General features: G+C 41.1%; 1 protein-coding gene across 6 annotated transcripts in view; it reads right to left on the reverse strand.

The window, feature by feature from the left end:
• The window catches only part of LMO3 (LIM domain only 3), a 60,366-nt gene that overhangs the window by 38,454 nt on the left and 2,680 nt on the right, over positions 1 to 19,232 (reverse strand). For 2 of the 6 annotated variants that reach the window (XM_068948354.1, XM_009671939.2), the window contains exon 2: positions 10,604 to 10,817. In XM_068948354.1, the coding sequence (XP_068804455.1) occupies positions 10,604 to 10,809 (206 nt within the window). In that variant the 5' untranslated portion in view covers positions 10,810 to 10,817. Of the gene's footprint in view, positions 1 to 10,603; positions 10,818 to 17,253; positions 17,737 to 18,318; positions 19,054 to 19,232 lie in introns of those variants that run through there. The other 4 variants (XM_009671937.2, XM_009671936.2, XM_009671938.2 and 1 more) reach the window with 4 other exon arrangements.

Consider the following 19,232-nt stretch of genomic DNA (forward strand, 5'->3'; position numbering starts at 1 on the left):
TTGTTCACCAAATCTTTTTACTAGCAGTTCACTAGGCATTATGACTGAATTAGGTAAGGAGGTGCTAGGGGGAAGCGCTCTTGGCTACCTTCAGACTGCAGTGAGCCTCATTAAAAACGGCACATTTGCTGGGGTGTTTTCAACACTTCCTGTAGATTTTAAGGTTTTTCTAATAAGCGATATTCCCAACAGAAAGAATATATTTCAAACTTTCTCTTTATTGGTGCCTGTTAAAAGTACTCAATGTCATCCTGGATTTTTTTTTTTTTTAAATAATATATCTCTGTGCAGCATAGAAATGCAGGATTTCATTATCTTAATAAAAACAGACACATCTTTCCAGACCTCTGAAGCTGTTAAGTAACACAGAATAGGTTCGACGGCACAATTAGGGCGCAGGAGGAGGGAACGCATCGAGCACTTGCCATGCACAAGGACCGATACGAAGTCTCAGAGCCTTCTGACAAACTCTGTTCCACCCCGTTATATAAGGTTATATAGGCAGCCCTGGAGTTAGACCCTTAATCATCGCCGATCAGGCAGATTTGAGGATGGTCGTGGCATAGAATTAACATGCAGCCAACCACCCTTGTGGCCAGAGAGCAACAGAGCGAGTTGGTTACCAACGTCAAAGCTTTGATTGACGCGCCGGGGCCATACTTGAGGTTTGGGGCGCTTCCCGAACCAGGGGCCGAGGCAGGGAAGTCATGCTGTGGGCACGGATAATGGCTGTACAATACACAGGATGCTAAGAAGTTGGACACAGCCACACCAAATAGGTTCGCAGGCAAAGCCGTTCCAATTTTAAATATTTGGCTTTACTAAGAAACTAGGCATGTTTCTAAATTAATAGGCCCTGTAGCTTTCAATAGGATTATTCAGGGTACATCAAGTCAAGCATGTAGTATATATTTGCAGGATTAGGGTTAATGTTATTTTAGTATAAAATGTTCTTAAATGTATCAGATTACAAATTAAAGCAGGAAGCCAACAAAAACTAGTAGAGAACACCACCTTATTGAGATTGCCTTCCATGAGACTTTGTGGAAGGAGGCAGATTATGCGTATAAGGATTCCCTGGGAAAAAATATTCCTTGAAGCACCAGCAACCTCTCTTCCCCCCCCCCCCCAACCCCTAAAATCCTAAAATGTCTGAGTTCTCTGAAAAATTTGTTTAAGGTAAATCAGAGAGTGGAAAGATGCAATTTGTTTCTTCACAGGAAGAGAGATTTTTAAGTTTCCTCCTATCTTAAAAAAAAAAAGAAAAACTTACATTTACAAGTGTTAAAAAGGAGTAGTAGCTCCAAAGGTAACAGTCTTGACTACAGAAAAGCAGGCCTTACATAGAAGCAGCCATAGTGACAAAAGATGAGACCTAAATCAGTAATTCAGTTATTACAGCTGTTACTACTGTCCCTAATCTGTAGCCCGTGACTCATTTAAACTATCACTGCCTAGAAACCCTTTCTAAAAAAACTTAAGTATCTAAAAGACAAAACCAAGCTCTGGGATTGTTACTGGAACTATTTTTAGAGGTTGATGAGCAGTAATTTCCTCTACTCATTTTTTTGAACAGATGTTTTCAAAGGGGACTTAATTATTTAATCTGGACTGGCATCAACTTTTCTGTAAGTAATGCTTCTTTGTCTTTAGGTAGCTGCAAATAAATAACATAAAATAATTTATTTTGTCCCCTGGCTGACCAGTAACACTGTTCAAGACAGGGTTACAAAATAATAATCACCATTACCAAAGCGAGAACTTGAGGCCCCACGCATGCTAATATTTACGACTCAGAAATTTGCCTTGAACAAACATGAAGTTTTTGATGCACCAGCATTTTGCATGTTTGAGTCAATTTCAAGAGGGAAAAGTGCTAACGCTTCCACATCCAGTCCAGAGGTTCAGCCACAAAGGAGCAATCTGAAAGCAATGATACAAGAGCAAGGTGTCATTTGTTACCTAGTGCAATGTAGTGGCTTCCTAATTAGTCCAATATATCATCAGTTGCAGCATATTCAAATGTATCACTTGACTGTGTTTATCCTTACCTCTCCAAAAATATAAAAAAGATGCAATAAAATCCCCAATCTTCTCATCTCCCCCTCAAAAGCAATTTTACCTTTGCACGTTGCGCAACTCTCACTTTTAGCCAGTTGGTGCCAACACAAGACATTATCATTTTTGCAAAAGGCAAGATGAAAAGCTTAAATTACAGTGTTGCAGAATGCCACTTAACACAGGAACTGCACGAGAATTTCCCATGGAACATCGATCCAGATCTGAGCGTATTCTATTTTATGAAAGGGGTGATCTTCTACTAGCAGAATTTGCTTGCGTTTGTTGTTGTTGTTATAAAATAGATAAACAGGGTTCACTCCAATCCAAAGTGAAAAAAATTTGCAGTTAATTGGAGTCTCAAAAAAAAAAGTTTCAAAAAACATAGGTGCTAAATGCTATTCAGTTGCTAGTAGCTGCAGTTCTCATTTGAGGCTGGAACATAGCCTGTATTACGTATGCTCTATATTCTCACTCCATCATGATATTTTAGCACATGCTTAACTTAAGCCTACAACTAACTCCACTGATTGCAACAGGGCTATCAAAATGCTTGTTAGTATACGTTTAACCAGGTCTGTTTTAACGAGATCGAGAGAAGACAGGACCACTACTATCACATTCCAGTCCAAGTACCTGTATAATGCAGAGGCAGAATTTCACCGCGATTTCTGCATAAATACATGCAGAAGTGCAATACCAAGCAGGTGTGCACAGAAGACATAAGCATGGAGAGCTTTAAGTAATATGGTTTGCTAAAGTACCTATCCAAAAGAAAGGCTATATGGTTAACGATCAAATTTTGCCTGAAATACTTATCCTGTTATTTGATTAAGTTGTCAAGATCCATCATTACTTATGTGAATTTTTGATGCAGGGTATGGTTCTTTTTTGCATGTTTAAAAAAAAAAACTTTCTAAATATTAGAAAGATGTAGAACCAGTAGTTTATGTAAATCCAACATTTAGTTAGTTCTGGCCATATGTAATCTGAAATATACCCTCTATTACACTTTTATCCTACAAGTTCAGTACAGCTAGCTATACCATCCGTCCTTTTTCTGAGAGGTTCTTATGTACACCTTAAAAAGCAGCATATTCTAGAGATGTCTTAAAGGTCCTTTACTCTTAAAATATGAGCCTACTGATTTCTTAAACACCAAGCACATACAACGAGACTCAAGAGATAAGCATCCAAAGGCTAACTGATTAGAATATGCAAGGAGTAAAACAACAGTACCAAAATTATTTTAAAGTGAAATAGGTGTAAAACCAAAAAAAAAAAAAAAAGGCAATATAGATTCTTTGCTTCAGATACTTGGGTCTGAAGAAAAAACACAAAAAATTCAAGAACATTTAGATCAGAAAAAAAAAAAAGCAGTTTGTGACTATTATTTAGATTTACTTAAAAGGTCTTCCATTATCATCATCATAAAGAATTCACTGGGGGGAAAAAAAAATTAGCCTTCAAAACACAAGGTACCTCATAAAGTATACCCAAAATTAGCATTCTTAAGTCCAGTGATAGTCAGGATCAATTTTATTTAGAAATCATTTGTCTACTACATACTGTGTATTTTGTTTTGCAAATCTGTCATGAACATATTTACTTCAGTGGAAACAGAAAAAGATTCCTGAAGTGAGGAAGGCTGAAACCTTGTAACAACATTGCCCTTTTGCTGGCCAGGTTTTAAATGATCTGTTATAAAATTTTATATGAAATTTGTATTCCAAGGTGAGCAGTATTTGAAGTTTTCAATTTGCTCAAGACTACCCTTTTTATGCTTGTTACCTATTACTAAAACATTCACATTAGCAAAGAACATTATATATCTTAAACATTTGAAGAATACAGCAAATATGATGAGACAAAATTCAGTAAGAAATTTATTTTTAAATGAAACACATAGCAGAGAGTTTTATTTCTCACTTTTGGGTAAGATATCCACAAAACAAATAATGAAAACTGGAAAAATAAAAAGATTTAATTTAAGAACAGATGCATAGCAGAAGTCAGATGCTTTTTTTTTTTTTTTTAAAAAGCATCTCCATGCTAGGTAATAATAGCTAAATATTTTACCACTACAGTATATACAGATGTACTGTTTTGCATATGCTTCTGATAAAAAAAAAAAAAGAAAGAAAAAAGAAAAAAAAAAACCCAGAAAGCTCCCGATTAAACCTTGGATGTCAAATCACGTATGATAAAATTATACGATAGTATTAGCTCCTCAAGCAAAGCATTATAACATGATGTTAAACTTATTATATAAAAACAGTAGGCAGAGTCACTTATGAAGAAAAATTCAGCAAGGAAGAAATCAAGAAAGTTTACTTGTTACAAGCTCACTTCCGCTGGATTTTAAAAGAGGTTACAGAAGAAACTTAGAGCAGCCCTATAAAATTGATTTCTTTCAGCAAGAATGTTATCCCATCCTGCAGCACTACAGATTTACCTAGGTGCCTTTTATTAAGGTTTATTGAGCTACTATAAATTGAGGAAAATCTTTGTAGTGAAATAATTTTCCACCAAAATACATCGTACTGCGTTAAGGTAACAATGAGCTATAGGACAGGTTAGAAGATGCACTGTACTTTCATCTGAAAAGTCTCCTGAAATTCTTTGAACATTTCCAGGAGATTAATGAGGTATTTTGACAACACACAAGAAGTGTCTGGTTTTCAAGAAGCCTTATAAGAGAGAACATTCACATCCTCGGAAATTAAACTGTGTATTTTAAGCCTCTAAAAATAACACAATTATTAAAAATTTGGCAGCTCTTAAGAAAAAAATACCAGAAGACGCTAGCAAACACATGGAACTAGTGAAAAGCGTCAGACCTGAGTACATACGTTTTACAGCATTTCAATATGACTTAAACACCAATTTTAACAGCTTAATTGAATGTTTCTTATTAGGAGCTATTATAGACGAACTGGAATAAGAATGGGCTACACTAGCCAGAGTGCAACCAAATCAAAAGCATTGTTACTTGCAAGTTTGGTGGATTAACTGTGTGTACCTGCATTACTCCCCTTGCAGTACAACCTTATCCTTTCAAGGACCATAAAGGTGTTTTGAGGATTCCACTAATTACCAACTATTTTGAAAAGTTAGTGTTATTACTACTTTTTTAAGCCATGCTAAATGATACAATTAATGTAAATTTAGAAGAACATGCATCTTGCACACACAATAAAATTAAAACAAGCAGACCATTACAATTACCATTTTAATATATTTTTAAAGATATTTTAGGGCCCATTCCTGGAAACCCTTACTCCCATGAATACTTTCATGCATTTCAACAAGGTTATTTATGTAAATAAGGGTTCAATCTTACAAAGCTTTAATGAAGAAAGCTGAGCTCTCTTAAGCCTCACTTCTGTAAATACCTCTCTATTCCTGAAAACTCAAAGTGCTTAAATCTTTAAAGATCTACCCTTATTTAATTAAGCTGGGCAAGAAGCATACTGAGGTGTCATTTTGAAAACACCTTATATCCCACTACCCGTGAAAATATCCATCTGGCATATTTATACATGAATTTGAAAGAGCTGATATCTTAGCTGTCTGCAATATTTAATGTGCACTTTCCACTACACAAGAAAGAAACAGGATCTGCTAATCAGTACCAGACCACAAGACATTTTAAGTCTGTCTTGAATTTCTAAGTATTCCTACATAATAATTTTTTAAATAATAATTGCCTTTAGAGCAAGAGCAGTTGGACAAGAAAAGGCTGCTTCCTAAGCTCAAATCTTTTCAGTCTGCACCCTTTCACAAGCTAAATATTTTACAGAGGCAACATCTTTACGATGCTCATGGTTGAACACTTCACTTTCTGTAGTCAGTTTTCATTATTTACAAGATCTGGTCCAATACAGGCGTTTTAAAAACTTGGTTTGTCTCAAGTCTTCACGCTAGCAAACGCGTAAGAAATAAAACACGATTTGCCTCTTTCTTAAGCAATGGCTATCTAGTCATCTTCAGACTGTTCAGTGATACCTGTAACGTCTGCAGTATATTTACCTGCTAAACTATTACCAAACTTGGATGGGGGCGGGGGGGAGAAGTAGAGTTTTATGTCCTGTTTCCACTCCCCCATCCCCTATACGCTTCTAGATGTGTTTAAGGGCAAAAACCCCACCCCAATTTATTAGTTTTGTTAATCCTTTTCCTATGACCCGTTTGCCTGGCTAGGGAAATGATGCAAAAAGTAATACAAGTTCTAATTCAATTTCCATGTTAAGAGATGGATTTGTTGGGGGGGGGGGGGAGTGGAAATCAGAAACCATATTCTTCGTGTTTACTAAGAGATAGGCACTCCAACATTTAGTGTCATAGAGCTGGAGTTAAAACCAGAAACGGTGAAGATAATTTAGCTGCATGAATGCCTGCTCTTCAGTAAAATGCTGCCAAAATTAAATAGGAATGAAACAGCACTTTGTAGTCATTGGTCGCTCAGCAGGGTTTGCGTAGTTAAAAACCTAAGTGAAAAGGGTGATTGACCTACATTGCTACTAGCTTAGCACAGCTGTACTTTCATATTTTCGCTACATCCAAGGAAGCTCATTATTTAATGCAACTGAGTTATATGTAATTGTCAGGCTTTCATTTTACACTTTTAGGGGCCAGATATTAATCTCAAACGTGCGGCGGGGCATTACCGTGCATCCAGAAATATCTGCAGCAGCCCACTTGCGCGCAAAGCCAGAAGCCGGGACCGCGCGTAGTTGCGCCTGAAACGAGAGGGACGCGCGGGGGGGGTAGGGGAACCTCGCAAGCACGCAGAAGTCAAACGCGCAGGTGGAACGGAAAGCAAATCCCCCGGCACCCCCCCCCCCCCGAAAGGCAAACGCGAGGCTGTTTTCCCCTTGTTTTGAGAGGAAGCGGCCCAGAACGCATAACCAAAGCACGTTTCGCGTAACTCGTACCTGAGGTTTAAATACGTAATAACCTTACAACCAGTTTGATATGTTAACAGCCCAAGGGCTGTTAACGTAACAACTGGTCATTAATGGCAGTAATGACAGATTTCAAAGGGAATATTGTGCTTGTAAACGGACATGCTGTCAGTCAGCACAGAGGACAGACTGGGATAGGTTGATACATTAAGATGTCATCCCACAGCTCTGGAGGAGAAAAAAAAAAAAAACAAACAACCACCACCACCCCAAAAAACCCCTTGTCACATATTTCACTTACTGTAAACGGACTTGAAGTATTGGCATAAACCTAAGCTCCTCAAATTAAGTCTTCACTTTCTAACCCAGGAGTGCATAAGCAGGAGACAGAAGCCTGCAGGGGAATTATACTCTGCATATCATTTTTGCCAAGCATGTTATTGCTAACATTGAGTCCTTGCTTTACTCAAGTCAGTTCTCATCCTCGTTAACAAAGCAGAGTTCATTCCCGCTGTGGCCACCCTGATACCCTCCGTGCCGTACACCACCTCGGAAATCACTCGCGCGACTCCCGTGAGTCAGATTCCAGGCTAAAGCCATGCCACTCGCACCCACAACATCTTCCCAGCTCACTCCCTCATTCAAGACTTTTGCCCCCTCTCCCTAAGGAAAAGGCCTTAAGGCAGTAAAATTAGTTAATTTTACTGAAGTGTAGAACTAAAGCAAAGAAAGTTTTGATGCTCTAAGGATGCAAGATATGTCTAAAGAGCTTGTTAAAGTATCTCAGCCTCTGAGATACCTCTGAGGGTATCTCAGGGCTGAAAGGCAGACCAAGAGCACGCATCGGGGACAAGGGAATCTTTCGGTTTTTTGGCAGGCATTTCTAAACGAGAGACACTGGAAGCATCTTTGCAAATAGCCAAAGACACAATCACACAGTTTGTGAATCTAACCATGAATGTTAAAGCAGACAAAGTAGCTGCATTATTGCTTATAGCATCTGTAGAATGGCTGTCTTATTGAAAGACATAATGAACACAGAGAGACAAGTTAATAAGCAATTTTGCTCTTTATGGTATCATACAAGCCACATATCCTCTAGAGGGCACCACATAAATTAATAGGAAGCTAGAACAGTTTCATATGCAGCAAATATTCCCTTTATGGTTAAAAAGAAAAAAAAAACTAAGAGGACAGTTTGAAACTGTAATCGAACCCTAATCTGATCATTAGTACAAAGTAATTTGTTCTTTAAGTTCATATCAAGTAGGTTGCTAAATATGAAAGCTTATTTGACTACAAAGCTAGAGAACATTTAACTAGTTTCTACATTAGCATTAAAAAGATCACTTTTATAGGTTCACTGCATAACTAAGTAGATAAGACGCAATGAGGCAAATGACTATCTGCAATTACCTTAAGTGCATCAGTTTGAAGTTTAGTGTAAATACCAAGTTTAAATCTACGCACTCACAAGAATCACTAAAAAAGGCTCGTGACTAAATAGCTTCATTAAGACTTGATAAATCCAGAGACAAATTAGAAATATCTTAAACCTGATTGCAGGATTTTTCATCTATGCTAGTTACAGTTTTCACTGGTGCAAATATTGCATATGAACAAACAAGCAAACCGTTGATTTTGAATAATGTCATAGTAGTTAGCGATGGGTAAAAACAGTCTCTTTTCTGTGCATTACTTAGAGTTTTAAAGATCTGCTAGCAAAATACTTACTCCTGCTAGACCTTCAAAGACCACAGAGTAATGTGATGCCAGTGTGTGCACGCATGTGTGGGGAAACACTTTGCGCATATCCTTACTACTAGATCACGTTTGTTCTTGATTCTAAGACATTGATCTGTTGCACTGGTATTTGCAAGATTCCGCAAGTCTTAAGTACCCAGTAAATTTGGGCCTCAGATCAAACTGCCGTGGCAGAGTTTTTTCACTTCTGCAGTCACTTGTAAGACTCTGGAAACAGGTTTGAAAAATTAGGAAAAGCGTTACCCTCACCCAGAAGCTGTTACATTGCCTTTGTAAACGTGCACGTGCTTTAAGATCAATCACAAGTGACCTATGTTCCCGTTATGTTCTATTCATTGTTCCAAACATTTCCCCTTCAGTTTTTAAGAATAAGTTTCTGTTAGCTACCTCTTTGGCAGCCTTAATGCAGTAACTTTAAAATCCAGACCCTCTGCTCAATTCCAATACTTTATCTTGTGTTCCTTTTGCAGAGCTTTAATCAGTAACAGAGCACCCTCTCCACTAAGCGATCCAAGACCACGGCTGAAGGGCCCTAAACTGCCTCGCAGACCTGGAGACCCAGCTCAACTAAAGTGCAAAGCAGATGCATAGATTTTCTTGTTCCACACTAGAAAAAACAAAAGTTCTAGTACGGAGAGCCAGAGTCCCCCAAACTGGTAACACTTTAATCTTAATTTCTGTTCCAGCCTACCCACGCTGTACAACTTGGGAACTGCTCCACGTGTAGGAGCCTCATATTTTGGTACCTGCACTTAAACTGAACTCATAAGTTAACGCGTTCAGAAACAACGTTAATTTTTCCCTGACGTATTACAGACTTGAGTGTCCCTTAAAAAAGGAAAGATTTCACTACAAGGGCAGGGGAAATATTCCCAGAAGTTCATGTTAGCCTAGGGCATCTAGTCTCATTAGGCCTCCTCTACAGGGAATGGAGGAGAGGTGCTCCTATAGGAAATAGGTGCTCTGAATCACCCCAGAGGAGCCTCTTTCTCTATTTACTATTGAAAGCCTAGGGAGATTAAACTTCCCAGATTAAATTTAATCTTCTGCAAGTAGGCCTATTTATTCACACATACTCTGCAGATAAACTAGCTCAGTACCTCTCAGCAGTACTTTGCTACATGTTATACTTCATATATCCTTAAGAACCCAGGTCCACGACCAAACGAGAAGGTAGAAAAACAGGTGGCAATTTGCCGTCTCTGAAAAGTGGCAGCAGGTTACGTAGTGTCCCACCCAGGCCACCAAGTTAAATCAAGACCAGAGTGGATTTAAATCTAATACCTACAAAGTTACTTAACATGGGGAGAACCAGTTAGTAAGCTTGGTCCAGTTTCTAACAGATAAGTGACAGCATTCATAAGAGCTACCAGCGCCATAAATGAAATCCTTCTGGCAAACTCAGAGGACAATAGCGTATAAACTAAGAAGAATGAAGTACTCTTCAGAGTTTAAACAGCGTGAGTGCAGGGTTTGAAGACACACACAGACAGAGCCCTATTGTTTTAGGACGCTATGACTGAACGGCAGACTGTGTTTAAAAGGAGATCGGATGCCTGGAAATGCAGTGCTGCGGGAAACCCTGCGTGTTTATTCTATTCTCTTCCTCCTCTTCTCCGAAAACGAGACCGTGGTATTGGAGTCAGAAAACTGGCAACTGTGCGCGAGACCTGGCTGCACGTGCTTTTTGAGTCAGGACGCCGAAAATGACTTTTGGATTTTAGATTTATTGCTACACCGCAGTATTTGTTTTCCTATGCTCCAAACAGAATACTTTGGCTTACGGACATCAAGTATCACTCATGCAACACTTACTATAAAGGCTGAACAGAATTACAAAGTTTGTCGGTGAAGGTAAGAAGGACATGGCCTACCTCAGATAGTCCCTGCGACAAAGGATAAGGTTGGCTTTGGTGTACAAAGTGGAGCCCACCTCCCCCAAACGACAGTCACAGCAGGCACATTTCAGGCAGTCTTCATGCCAGTATTTGTCCAGGGCCTTTAGAAGATATCGGTCTTTAATCTTACGGTTGCAGCCAGCACAACCTTTCGGCTTGGTGTCTGGCTGGACTGAGAGCATTTGTATACCTGAAATAAAACAAGACAAGAGAAGAGTGAAAAATAGACAGTCTCCCAAGACGGGCTCTTTTCTTTCTCCACTTTTCCACTCCCATAAGCACCCAGTTCATTAAAAAGGCAATCATGTAGATAAAATGAAATAATCTAAATAGTCCAGAGCAAGCTGAAAACAGTGTTAAGATAAATTTGAGAGCTGAAACGTCCGCTGGTCTAAGTTCCACAACTTCTCTTAAACGCCTCATTTACCTGGTCTCTTTGCTGAAAAGAAGCATGGTTAGAAGAATTAAAATATAAGTCGACACATTCAGTCGAAAAGTCATCCACTTTTGCCCAGCGCTTCTAATATCTAATGACCGAAGAGTTAAACAGCACCTGTGACAGCAGGCATACTTAAACTTACGTATTTGGAACTATTTACATCTTTATAGCATACAAAAGCACTCCAGATTCTAGAGATGGAAAGAATGAAACTATTAGAGACTCAGGGAGGTTTGACATGACATTTTGGGAGGAACAGAGCCGTTTTTGTTGTTTAAGATTTCAGTTCTTATTGCACACATGAATGAAGTAATCACATTTCCAGATACTTCAGTGTCAGCATCTTCCGACCTTCAGTCTAAGGATCTTCTGAAAAATCTGATTTCAAATAATTGGTACAAAGTCAAATGCTTACTAGTTTGTCACCACTTAAAGGAAAAAAAAAAATCCATCTCCCACTTTTTAATCCCAAATTTAGCCAAGTGCTAGTTCCGGGTGAGGAATACAGTGATGTCAATTATGTATATACACCTTACGATGTAGCGGCAGAGAGTGTTTAAATAACCATTCAGACTTCCGAGTTACTATTCAAGGGAGGGAATTGGTGAAAGTGCAACACAGTTATGAGAGAACGACTGTACAGTGAACACCGCGGCCAGCTGCCAAAGATCATACCAAAGTCGATCGCACTCAGTTTTACAGTAAACGGGGAGAAGAGGTCACTGCTCCAAAGCGCTTACAGACTGATCTCTCTTGGTTAATCTCATAAACTGTTATCCCATTACACTTAAAAAATGACTTTCAGAGGATTGGTTTAAGAGAAGCAAAATCATAGCCCTGCAGATGCCTTCTTGTACATCAAACAGGCATCAGAGAAAGAAAACCAACACACAGTCTGATTATTAGGTTATCTCCCTGTTTTAAGCCAATCAGAGATGAAACTTCAAAAAAAACCCTGCTACTCATGACAGTGCATCTTAACATTACAATGAGAATTTTTCAAGACTGGGGAATGAATGCCTTTATTAACAAGAAAATTCTACCTCCGAATTTAGTGAATGGCACCCAGCTCTTATAGCAGACACTGGGAAAGGTCAGACAGAGTCTTGTAACAAAGAAAAGCAAATTCAAGAGCCCCTCATCACGGATGCTCTACTACCTACTGTTAGGAAAGCTTTACAGTCCCAGCTTTTATCAGCAAATCTCAGTTGGTGCTGAAACACACCACTACAGAAAGGCAGTCTCAGGTAGCTGGAACATGAAATGTTTTTTGTTTTGCTTTTTAAAAAAAACCTCTCATAAGGAAAACGAGTGTAATCTTTGAAGCAATGGTATGGTGTGCCTTTATGGATATCAGCACTACGAAGACAAGAGGCTAAATGCTACACCAGCTAAGGCTTCCAGGGGATCTGCAAGCATACGAGTACGTAGAGCACATTGGATTTATGAGGCCCACACTGGCTGCAGAGCCAGTTACGACATTTTCAGGGTTACCAAACTCAACTCCCGAGTTTCATCTGTGAAGCTTGACAGTCACCGAATTGGAAAAAGTAATGCTTATCATGACATACTGTTACAACAGCCCTGCTTCCCTGTTTGCAATGCATCGTTATGCATTTTGGAGCAATCTATTTGTCTGCTAAATTAACCATTCAGTTATAGAGAGACGGAGTTCTCCTAGTGGGCACTAGGAAGTGGCATGGCATTACTACTGCGTAACGTCTACAACTCACAACAAAACCGTGTAAGGTTTTTGTTTCTCTATCCATCAGCATACAAACAGCATTGTTGCCTTTCTACTACTCTCCAATCAACACCACCCTGGTAGCTCCCACACCACTCACAGGTGTGGCCCATTTCTGGTTCACAGGCGAGATCCAGCAACTTCCACAAGGCTCCCCAGAAAGTCTATGGCAGGTCTAGAAATGAACACACATCTCATCCTAAGCAAGTACCATAAGACAACTGCCGAGCCTCTATAATGTTTTTAATCGCCAGTTGACTCCCCTAAATCCAGAGGGCATACATAAAGCAGCATGTTAATATGGCCATAAGTAAATGGATAAAACAGTCAAAATATCAGAGATTTTTGGTAAAGAACCTAAAACCGACTGTAAGGGGAAGTCTTGCTGGATCTTTAACATTTTCACATAGCAGAAAAATCTTAAAGTTGCATAAAACAGGAAAGTATAAATATCTGTTAGGAGCCAACAACATGCTTATCCCCTGACCCTCTCTTCGACCACATAGAGAGCATAAACATATAAAACAGACTGCAGTTTATATCAACTTCTTGGAACTCAGTAAAAAAAAGTCCAAAAGCATGAAGGACTGTTTTAGGGCTTTAATCTTTAGCTTAAGGGAATCCAAGATAAACTAGGAGCTAACGCAGTTAGGAACTTCAAAACAAACCAAAAAAAAATCTTAATGTAAAAATTTTGCCACCTGATAAAGGAACCAGGTTGGAAAACGGAGGCTGACAGCATCTGATCCAGGTGGATCTGCTGCCCTGTGTGTTCTGGAGTGAACAACGCACAACAGAAATAAGGCTAAATAAGTAAGTGAACATCTGAGCAAACTGCAATAATCAAGCCTGACAACTCCTGAGGTATACGATGCAAACACAAGGTTATCTCATTACAAATAAACCCACAGCTTGCACAGTCTCACAAATACCTCTGCACCACTTTTGAGACGTTTGCTACATTAAGGAAGCAGACAAAGCACTGTTTAGATGGTTAGCCTCTTCCCCCTCTTCCAAACCCTCCGTGTAGAGACAAGTGGAAAGGGACAGGCTCCCCATGGAAGTAGTGTTAACAACCCTTCACATGTATTTTGTTGAGGCTGAGCAAAAAGGTGGTTCTGACATCCCCCTGGCAGCATCTTCAGATTAGGGATTCAATCCACAGCAGCTTTTGGAGGGAAGGATCTGAAGAGAAAAACATTCCTTTCTCATTTTGCTGGTAAGGAAGCTACTTCTACTTTAATGAAAAAGTAACAAAACTACTGTTTCAGTATAAAAAAAAAGTTGCATTTATTTTTGAAATATAAAAAGGGCTCTAAACACAACAAAGCACAAAACAGTGCTCCAAGAAGTGTTTTATGCATCTCCAAATTCTTTGCACGTGCCCTTTTCTTTACATGTCCTGGACTAAATCACTTAATTTTCAGAGCAGACTACTTGCTTACTTTTTCCCTCTGTAGCATGAGCCACCTTAATGCAGATCACCTCACAGACCATCTCTCTTCCCTTTAATGTTCCCATAAGATCTCCAGCACAGCTATACTTTCCACATAAGCGCTTGTGTATTTTTAGCTCTCTCTTAATTTGGCAGTAAGAATACCTGCAGCTCACTGCTGGCCAGCTTTTCACAGGCTGCAGTTTGAGTACCCATTTATTCCTTAGGACACAGGAAGGACCCTTTCAGAGGCTGACAGCACCCACAAAACCATCCAAACTGCTTGCCGCTGAAATATCAGGAAGCAGCGCATAGCACTGCTGCCTGGCTGCCCTCTTCTCCTCCCCCCTCCCCCCCCCCCCAAAATGACGGCAGCGCTCATGGAGCGCTTCCAAAAAATATACAATTCCATAAGTGCTACACCCAGGCTGTAAAAAAAAAAAATCCAAAACAAAAAAACAACCCCCATCAAATCCAGCTTTCCCTTCAGCCCTGTGGAGTCCTACCCTGCTCTGCATCACAGAGCAGGGCTGCTCCCAGAGCTGAGCGATTCCTGAGCCTAGTCTGTCACTGTCACATGAACCCTTCTTATTTCACCCCAATACATTTTCAAGGGCTTCCTCTATCTTCTCCTCCACTTCCTCCCTCTACCCCTCCCCAAGACACTGCACACAACCTGCAGAGCTGTGTTAGGAATAAGACTTCTTAATCACCATCCACCAGCTTTAAGATTGCTGAAGGGCGATCTTCATAACCTCATTTACAGATTTTTAGGTTTCTCTTGGTCACCCTGAAAAAGTTGTTTAATGCAACTGACTGCCATTCCTTGTTATTGTTGCATGATGAAACACTGGTGACCAGTTTGTAACTCTGAAGTTCAGGATAAAGAGGAAAGATTGCAAGAAAAAGCTAAGTCAGCCTCCTGAAGAAAGGTAGACAGAAAAAAAAAAAAAAAACCAAAACATTTCACCCTAATCATCACCCTTCTCAAAATCCAGGAGAACGAAGATCTGGCATAACAGAACTACATTTTGTTAGTTGCCTGTGACCACGATTGGTCCCTGACTGTGGTAGGTGCTGCACAAGACCTTCAGAACAGTTTCTGGTTTGTAGTTGAAACAGTCTTTGAAAGACATGTTAAGAATGGAAAAGGTGGATACTGTTATGCACTGGATCATTTAAAAAGTTTTAGAGATCAGCCTTCTCCACCCACCCCTCTCACCGAGGCATGCACATAGTTCCTACCAAGGACAGTAAGATGTACCGCAAGAAAGGGGAAACTTGCCTCTACTTTAAAAAAATAAAAATCAGTTTGGAGCAAATTAAGTATCAGTGCACTGATCTCTGGAACACAGCAAACTGACAGACAATAAGCAGTCAACAAGAGAGTTACAGATCCAGCAGAAGATAAAAAGAATACTTTTCAGATGCTTTCCCACTTTGTAGCTTCACCCTAAAAGCATTCAGTACTCCAATTATGAAGGACAATACAGACCATAGACTTAAAAAAAAAAAAAGTTAAGGTTTCAGAAGCTAAGAAACATTTCAGAGCTTGCATGTAGCACATCAGGAGTCGTAACTAGTTTTAGATTGGCATGTAAATTGTTCTGTGGAAAATTCTTATTGCCTCCGAGACCCTGCTATTCTGAGTTATTTGACAGTTTAAGGGAAATCATAATTAAAAAAAGAGACATAAATAATAGCCTGTGCAGTGTGGTGCACAGAAATAAGTAGAACCATTTCATTTAAACTCTGGTGAGCTTTTAATTGCCTGGATTGCATTGTGAACCAGCCTAACGGTTGATTGCCTCCATTATGCTCTCTTGTTCTGTGCCATTCATCCGCACAGTCTCAGCTTCTGTAGTTAACACAACAAAGTAACCGCAACTCCATAACACACTGTTTTTTCAAAAAAATTTAAAAGTAAGGTTTTTAGTACTCTGAATATAGACTCTTTTGTATACTTTTGAGTTAATTTTCCCATAGTAAATAACTAAACTTCACCTCCTGTCCCTTCTACAGAGGGATCTGATTTTTTTTTTCTTTTCTTTAGGGCACGGTTTGTGAAGGGAAAAAAGGAAGAGACTAGTTAAAAACTAAAAAAAAAGAAAAATACAAAAAAAAAAGGAATGCAGTCCCACAGCTGGGAGCAGTGATACAGATTAAAAGAATTTGGCCAACATGGCTAGTCGATTGCCAAGAGACACCAAACAAAAGATTTCTCTTCTTCTTTCCCCTTCTCTTTTTGAAAGCTAGATTGGGCCTAAAAGCTTGTTTCTCTCTGTTCACTGGCCCAGAGCATCCCTGCAGGCTGTAGCCCCCTAAGGGACAACACAGCAAATAGATGTACCCAGATCTCAGGGACTGGAGCTGCTTAGCTATGTTCCTATCCCTGTCGTACCCCCCCCACCACTCCCTCCCTCCTTTTTTTAGAGCAGTGGTGCTGGGAACCAATTTGATTCCCTTTTTCTCCAATGCAGCTGCAAGGCTCAGAGATACTGACATTTTTCCACTCTTATCAGTTTAATTACAGTTACCATGGCAGCAAAGTGCTAGTGCTTGGCAAAGGCCAACAAGAGATTTGCAAGACTGAGTTCAATTTTGATGCAGCTCACATGCAAAATAAAAAAATAAATAAGAAACATACACTCTGCAACAAAGAATCCCTTTTGGAGTTAGACGCTCAAGCCTTTTGTGCTAATTCCCTTTCAAGCATCGCAGGGATGGGGCGATGGGGAGAAGACGGGCGAGGGAGGTGGCAGAAAAAGAATGTAGCAATATTTGTTGCACCTCGCAAGATTAATTGCTTTAAACAGCAGTCCTACAAAGCTGTCCTAGGAAGCAATATTTGGGGTCTCTCAGCGCCCACGCGCGCACACACACACACACCCGCTCGCTACGCGTTTAGTGTCGAAGAGGAAAGAGAAATAAGCTTCCTTCCCTAAGCCCTACCTTAAAGCGCACGGGTTCTGCTCAGTGCGAACTAAAACATGAGACTGCGACCTTACCGAAACTTTTCTCCTTTTTCTGCATGAGTTGATTTACGGCTGCCTGGCGAGCTCCGGCTCCTTGAAGCACCAGATCCCGGCAAAAGTAGCAAGCGCCTCCGCACCGCGGGGCGGGAGCGCAGCGCAGCGGAGCGCCGCAGCCCGGCTATTGTGCAGCGGCCGGCTGCCGGGCCGGGCCGGGGGGCGGCCGGACCCGGTGCACCCCCAGCCACCGGCCGTACCGAGCCGCGGCCAATGACAAAAGCCACATGCTCCCCTAACTCTGCCCGTAATCCTGTAATCCCAGCGGTCTCTTAGCTTTGTTGTAACAAATGGGTTTGATTAAACTGTCACACGCAGCGTTAGCATACCGTATCGTGTTCAGTATGAAAGCGGGGGGGTGGGGGGGGGGGCGGGAAAAAAAAAAAAAGATCATAAACAGAACTACTGTTTCATAACACCCCAGCCTGCCTACCCCTCCTCTCCAAACCCGCTGCCCCAGCCCGGCCCCCGAGGCGGCCAGCCCGTGCGCGCCCCTGCCGCCCCCCGGCGCTCCCCCAGCCCCGACGCACGCCCGGCCGCCGGCTGCTCCTGCCTCCCCTCTGCCTCAAGGGTTAACCCTGCGCCGAAACAGTTGCAAATTAAACTGCTGTATGGGGAGGCTTGTGGATTAAAGCTGGGGAGTGGGAAATTAACCTACTCCCTTGATAATTGAGAGCACGTTTCGAGAAGCTCTGGAAGAAGCAGGAATAATAACAACAACAATGACGGGGGTGGGGGGGACGACTGCTGCAATTCATTGTTAACTTTGACTGCTATTTCTCGAGACATCCAGTTGGATGGGTTTCGCTCAGCATCCTCCGCTTGCATGTATTTCATGTCTCATCATAAAAATAATGAAGCCTCACATGATTTAAACAAAACAGTCTCAGCAGAGCTGCAGCTTGAGTGAAAGTTGCAGTGCAGAGATGTGTGTGTGTATTGCAGCCCCAGCTTATGACTCAGAGTGAGAGGGAGAGAAAGAGAGAGATGCAGACACACATACACAAATGACCCAAAGCTTATGTACACAGTTGCCTCACTTACCTTCTCAATTAAGCGATACAGGGGAGGCAGTTCAATAAGCACAGTGGCTGCTTTGTAGCTCTTCTCCTTGGGAAAGGTCAAAAAGAAGCATTGTTTGGGGAAAAAAAATAAAGAGGGGGTAGGAGAGATGGGGAGGGAGATCGCTATTCTTTAAGTTTAAAATAATGAGGTCCTCAAGGATCCGCCAAGTAATTGTGTTGACCGCATCCGAGCTACAGGTGTCCTCCTTTTAGTATCTTGCAGTCCAAGGCTGTCTGTCTCCGTCCTGGCTGAAGACAACTTACCTAAAGCAGCGTGTGAGGAGCCGAGTTGAATGAAGTCAGGGCTTTATCAGCTGCAAAATGCAATCCCTTACCAGCCAGACATAATACAGCAAAAGAAAAGGTCACTCAGTTATTACTGAGCCAGCAGAGCCCAGGCAGCTCTTGTGGAAGACCACAGAGAAGCAGCTCCCTTCCGATTTAAGGCTATTTACCTCTCTCCCCCTCCACCCACCCTTCCTCTCCCTGTTCCCCCTCCCCACTCCCCCTTTCTCTCTCTCTCTCCCTCTCTCGTTCTGCAGCTCGCTCAAGTACAGCCGCCCTCGGAAAGTGCAAAGCAGCCAGGAGACAGATTGGGCTTTGTTGGTAATTTCCCATGGTGAAAATTTACAAGCCTGCAAGTGCAGTCAGCAAAACCACATGCATATGCTAGACACAAACACCAGGGACACACACACACATGCACGCACACACACAAGTGACCTCTATTGAAGCGGCTCAGGATCACCTTCCCAGTGAGTGCCCCAGAAACAGACCCGGGGAAATGTGCTCACCCCCCCCCCCCGTCACTCTTCCCAAAATACTTTGCTTAAACAACACAATAAGTTGCCTACGCAAAAATAAGAGGAAAAAATGGCAAGATACACATCTCCC

This window comes from Struthio camelus, chromosome 1 (genome assembly GCF_040807025.1).
Source record: "Struthio camelus isolate bStrCam1 chromosome 1, bStrCam1.hap1, whole genome shotgun sequence".
Lineage (NCBI taxonomy): Eukaryota > Metazoa > Chordata > Aves > Struthioniformes > Struthionidae > Struthio > Struthio camelus.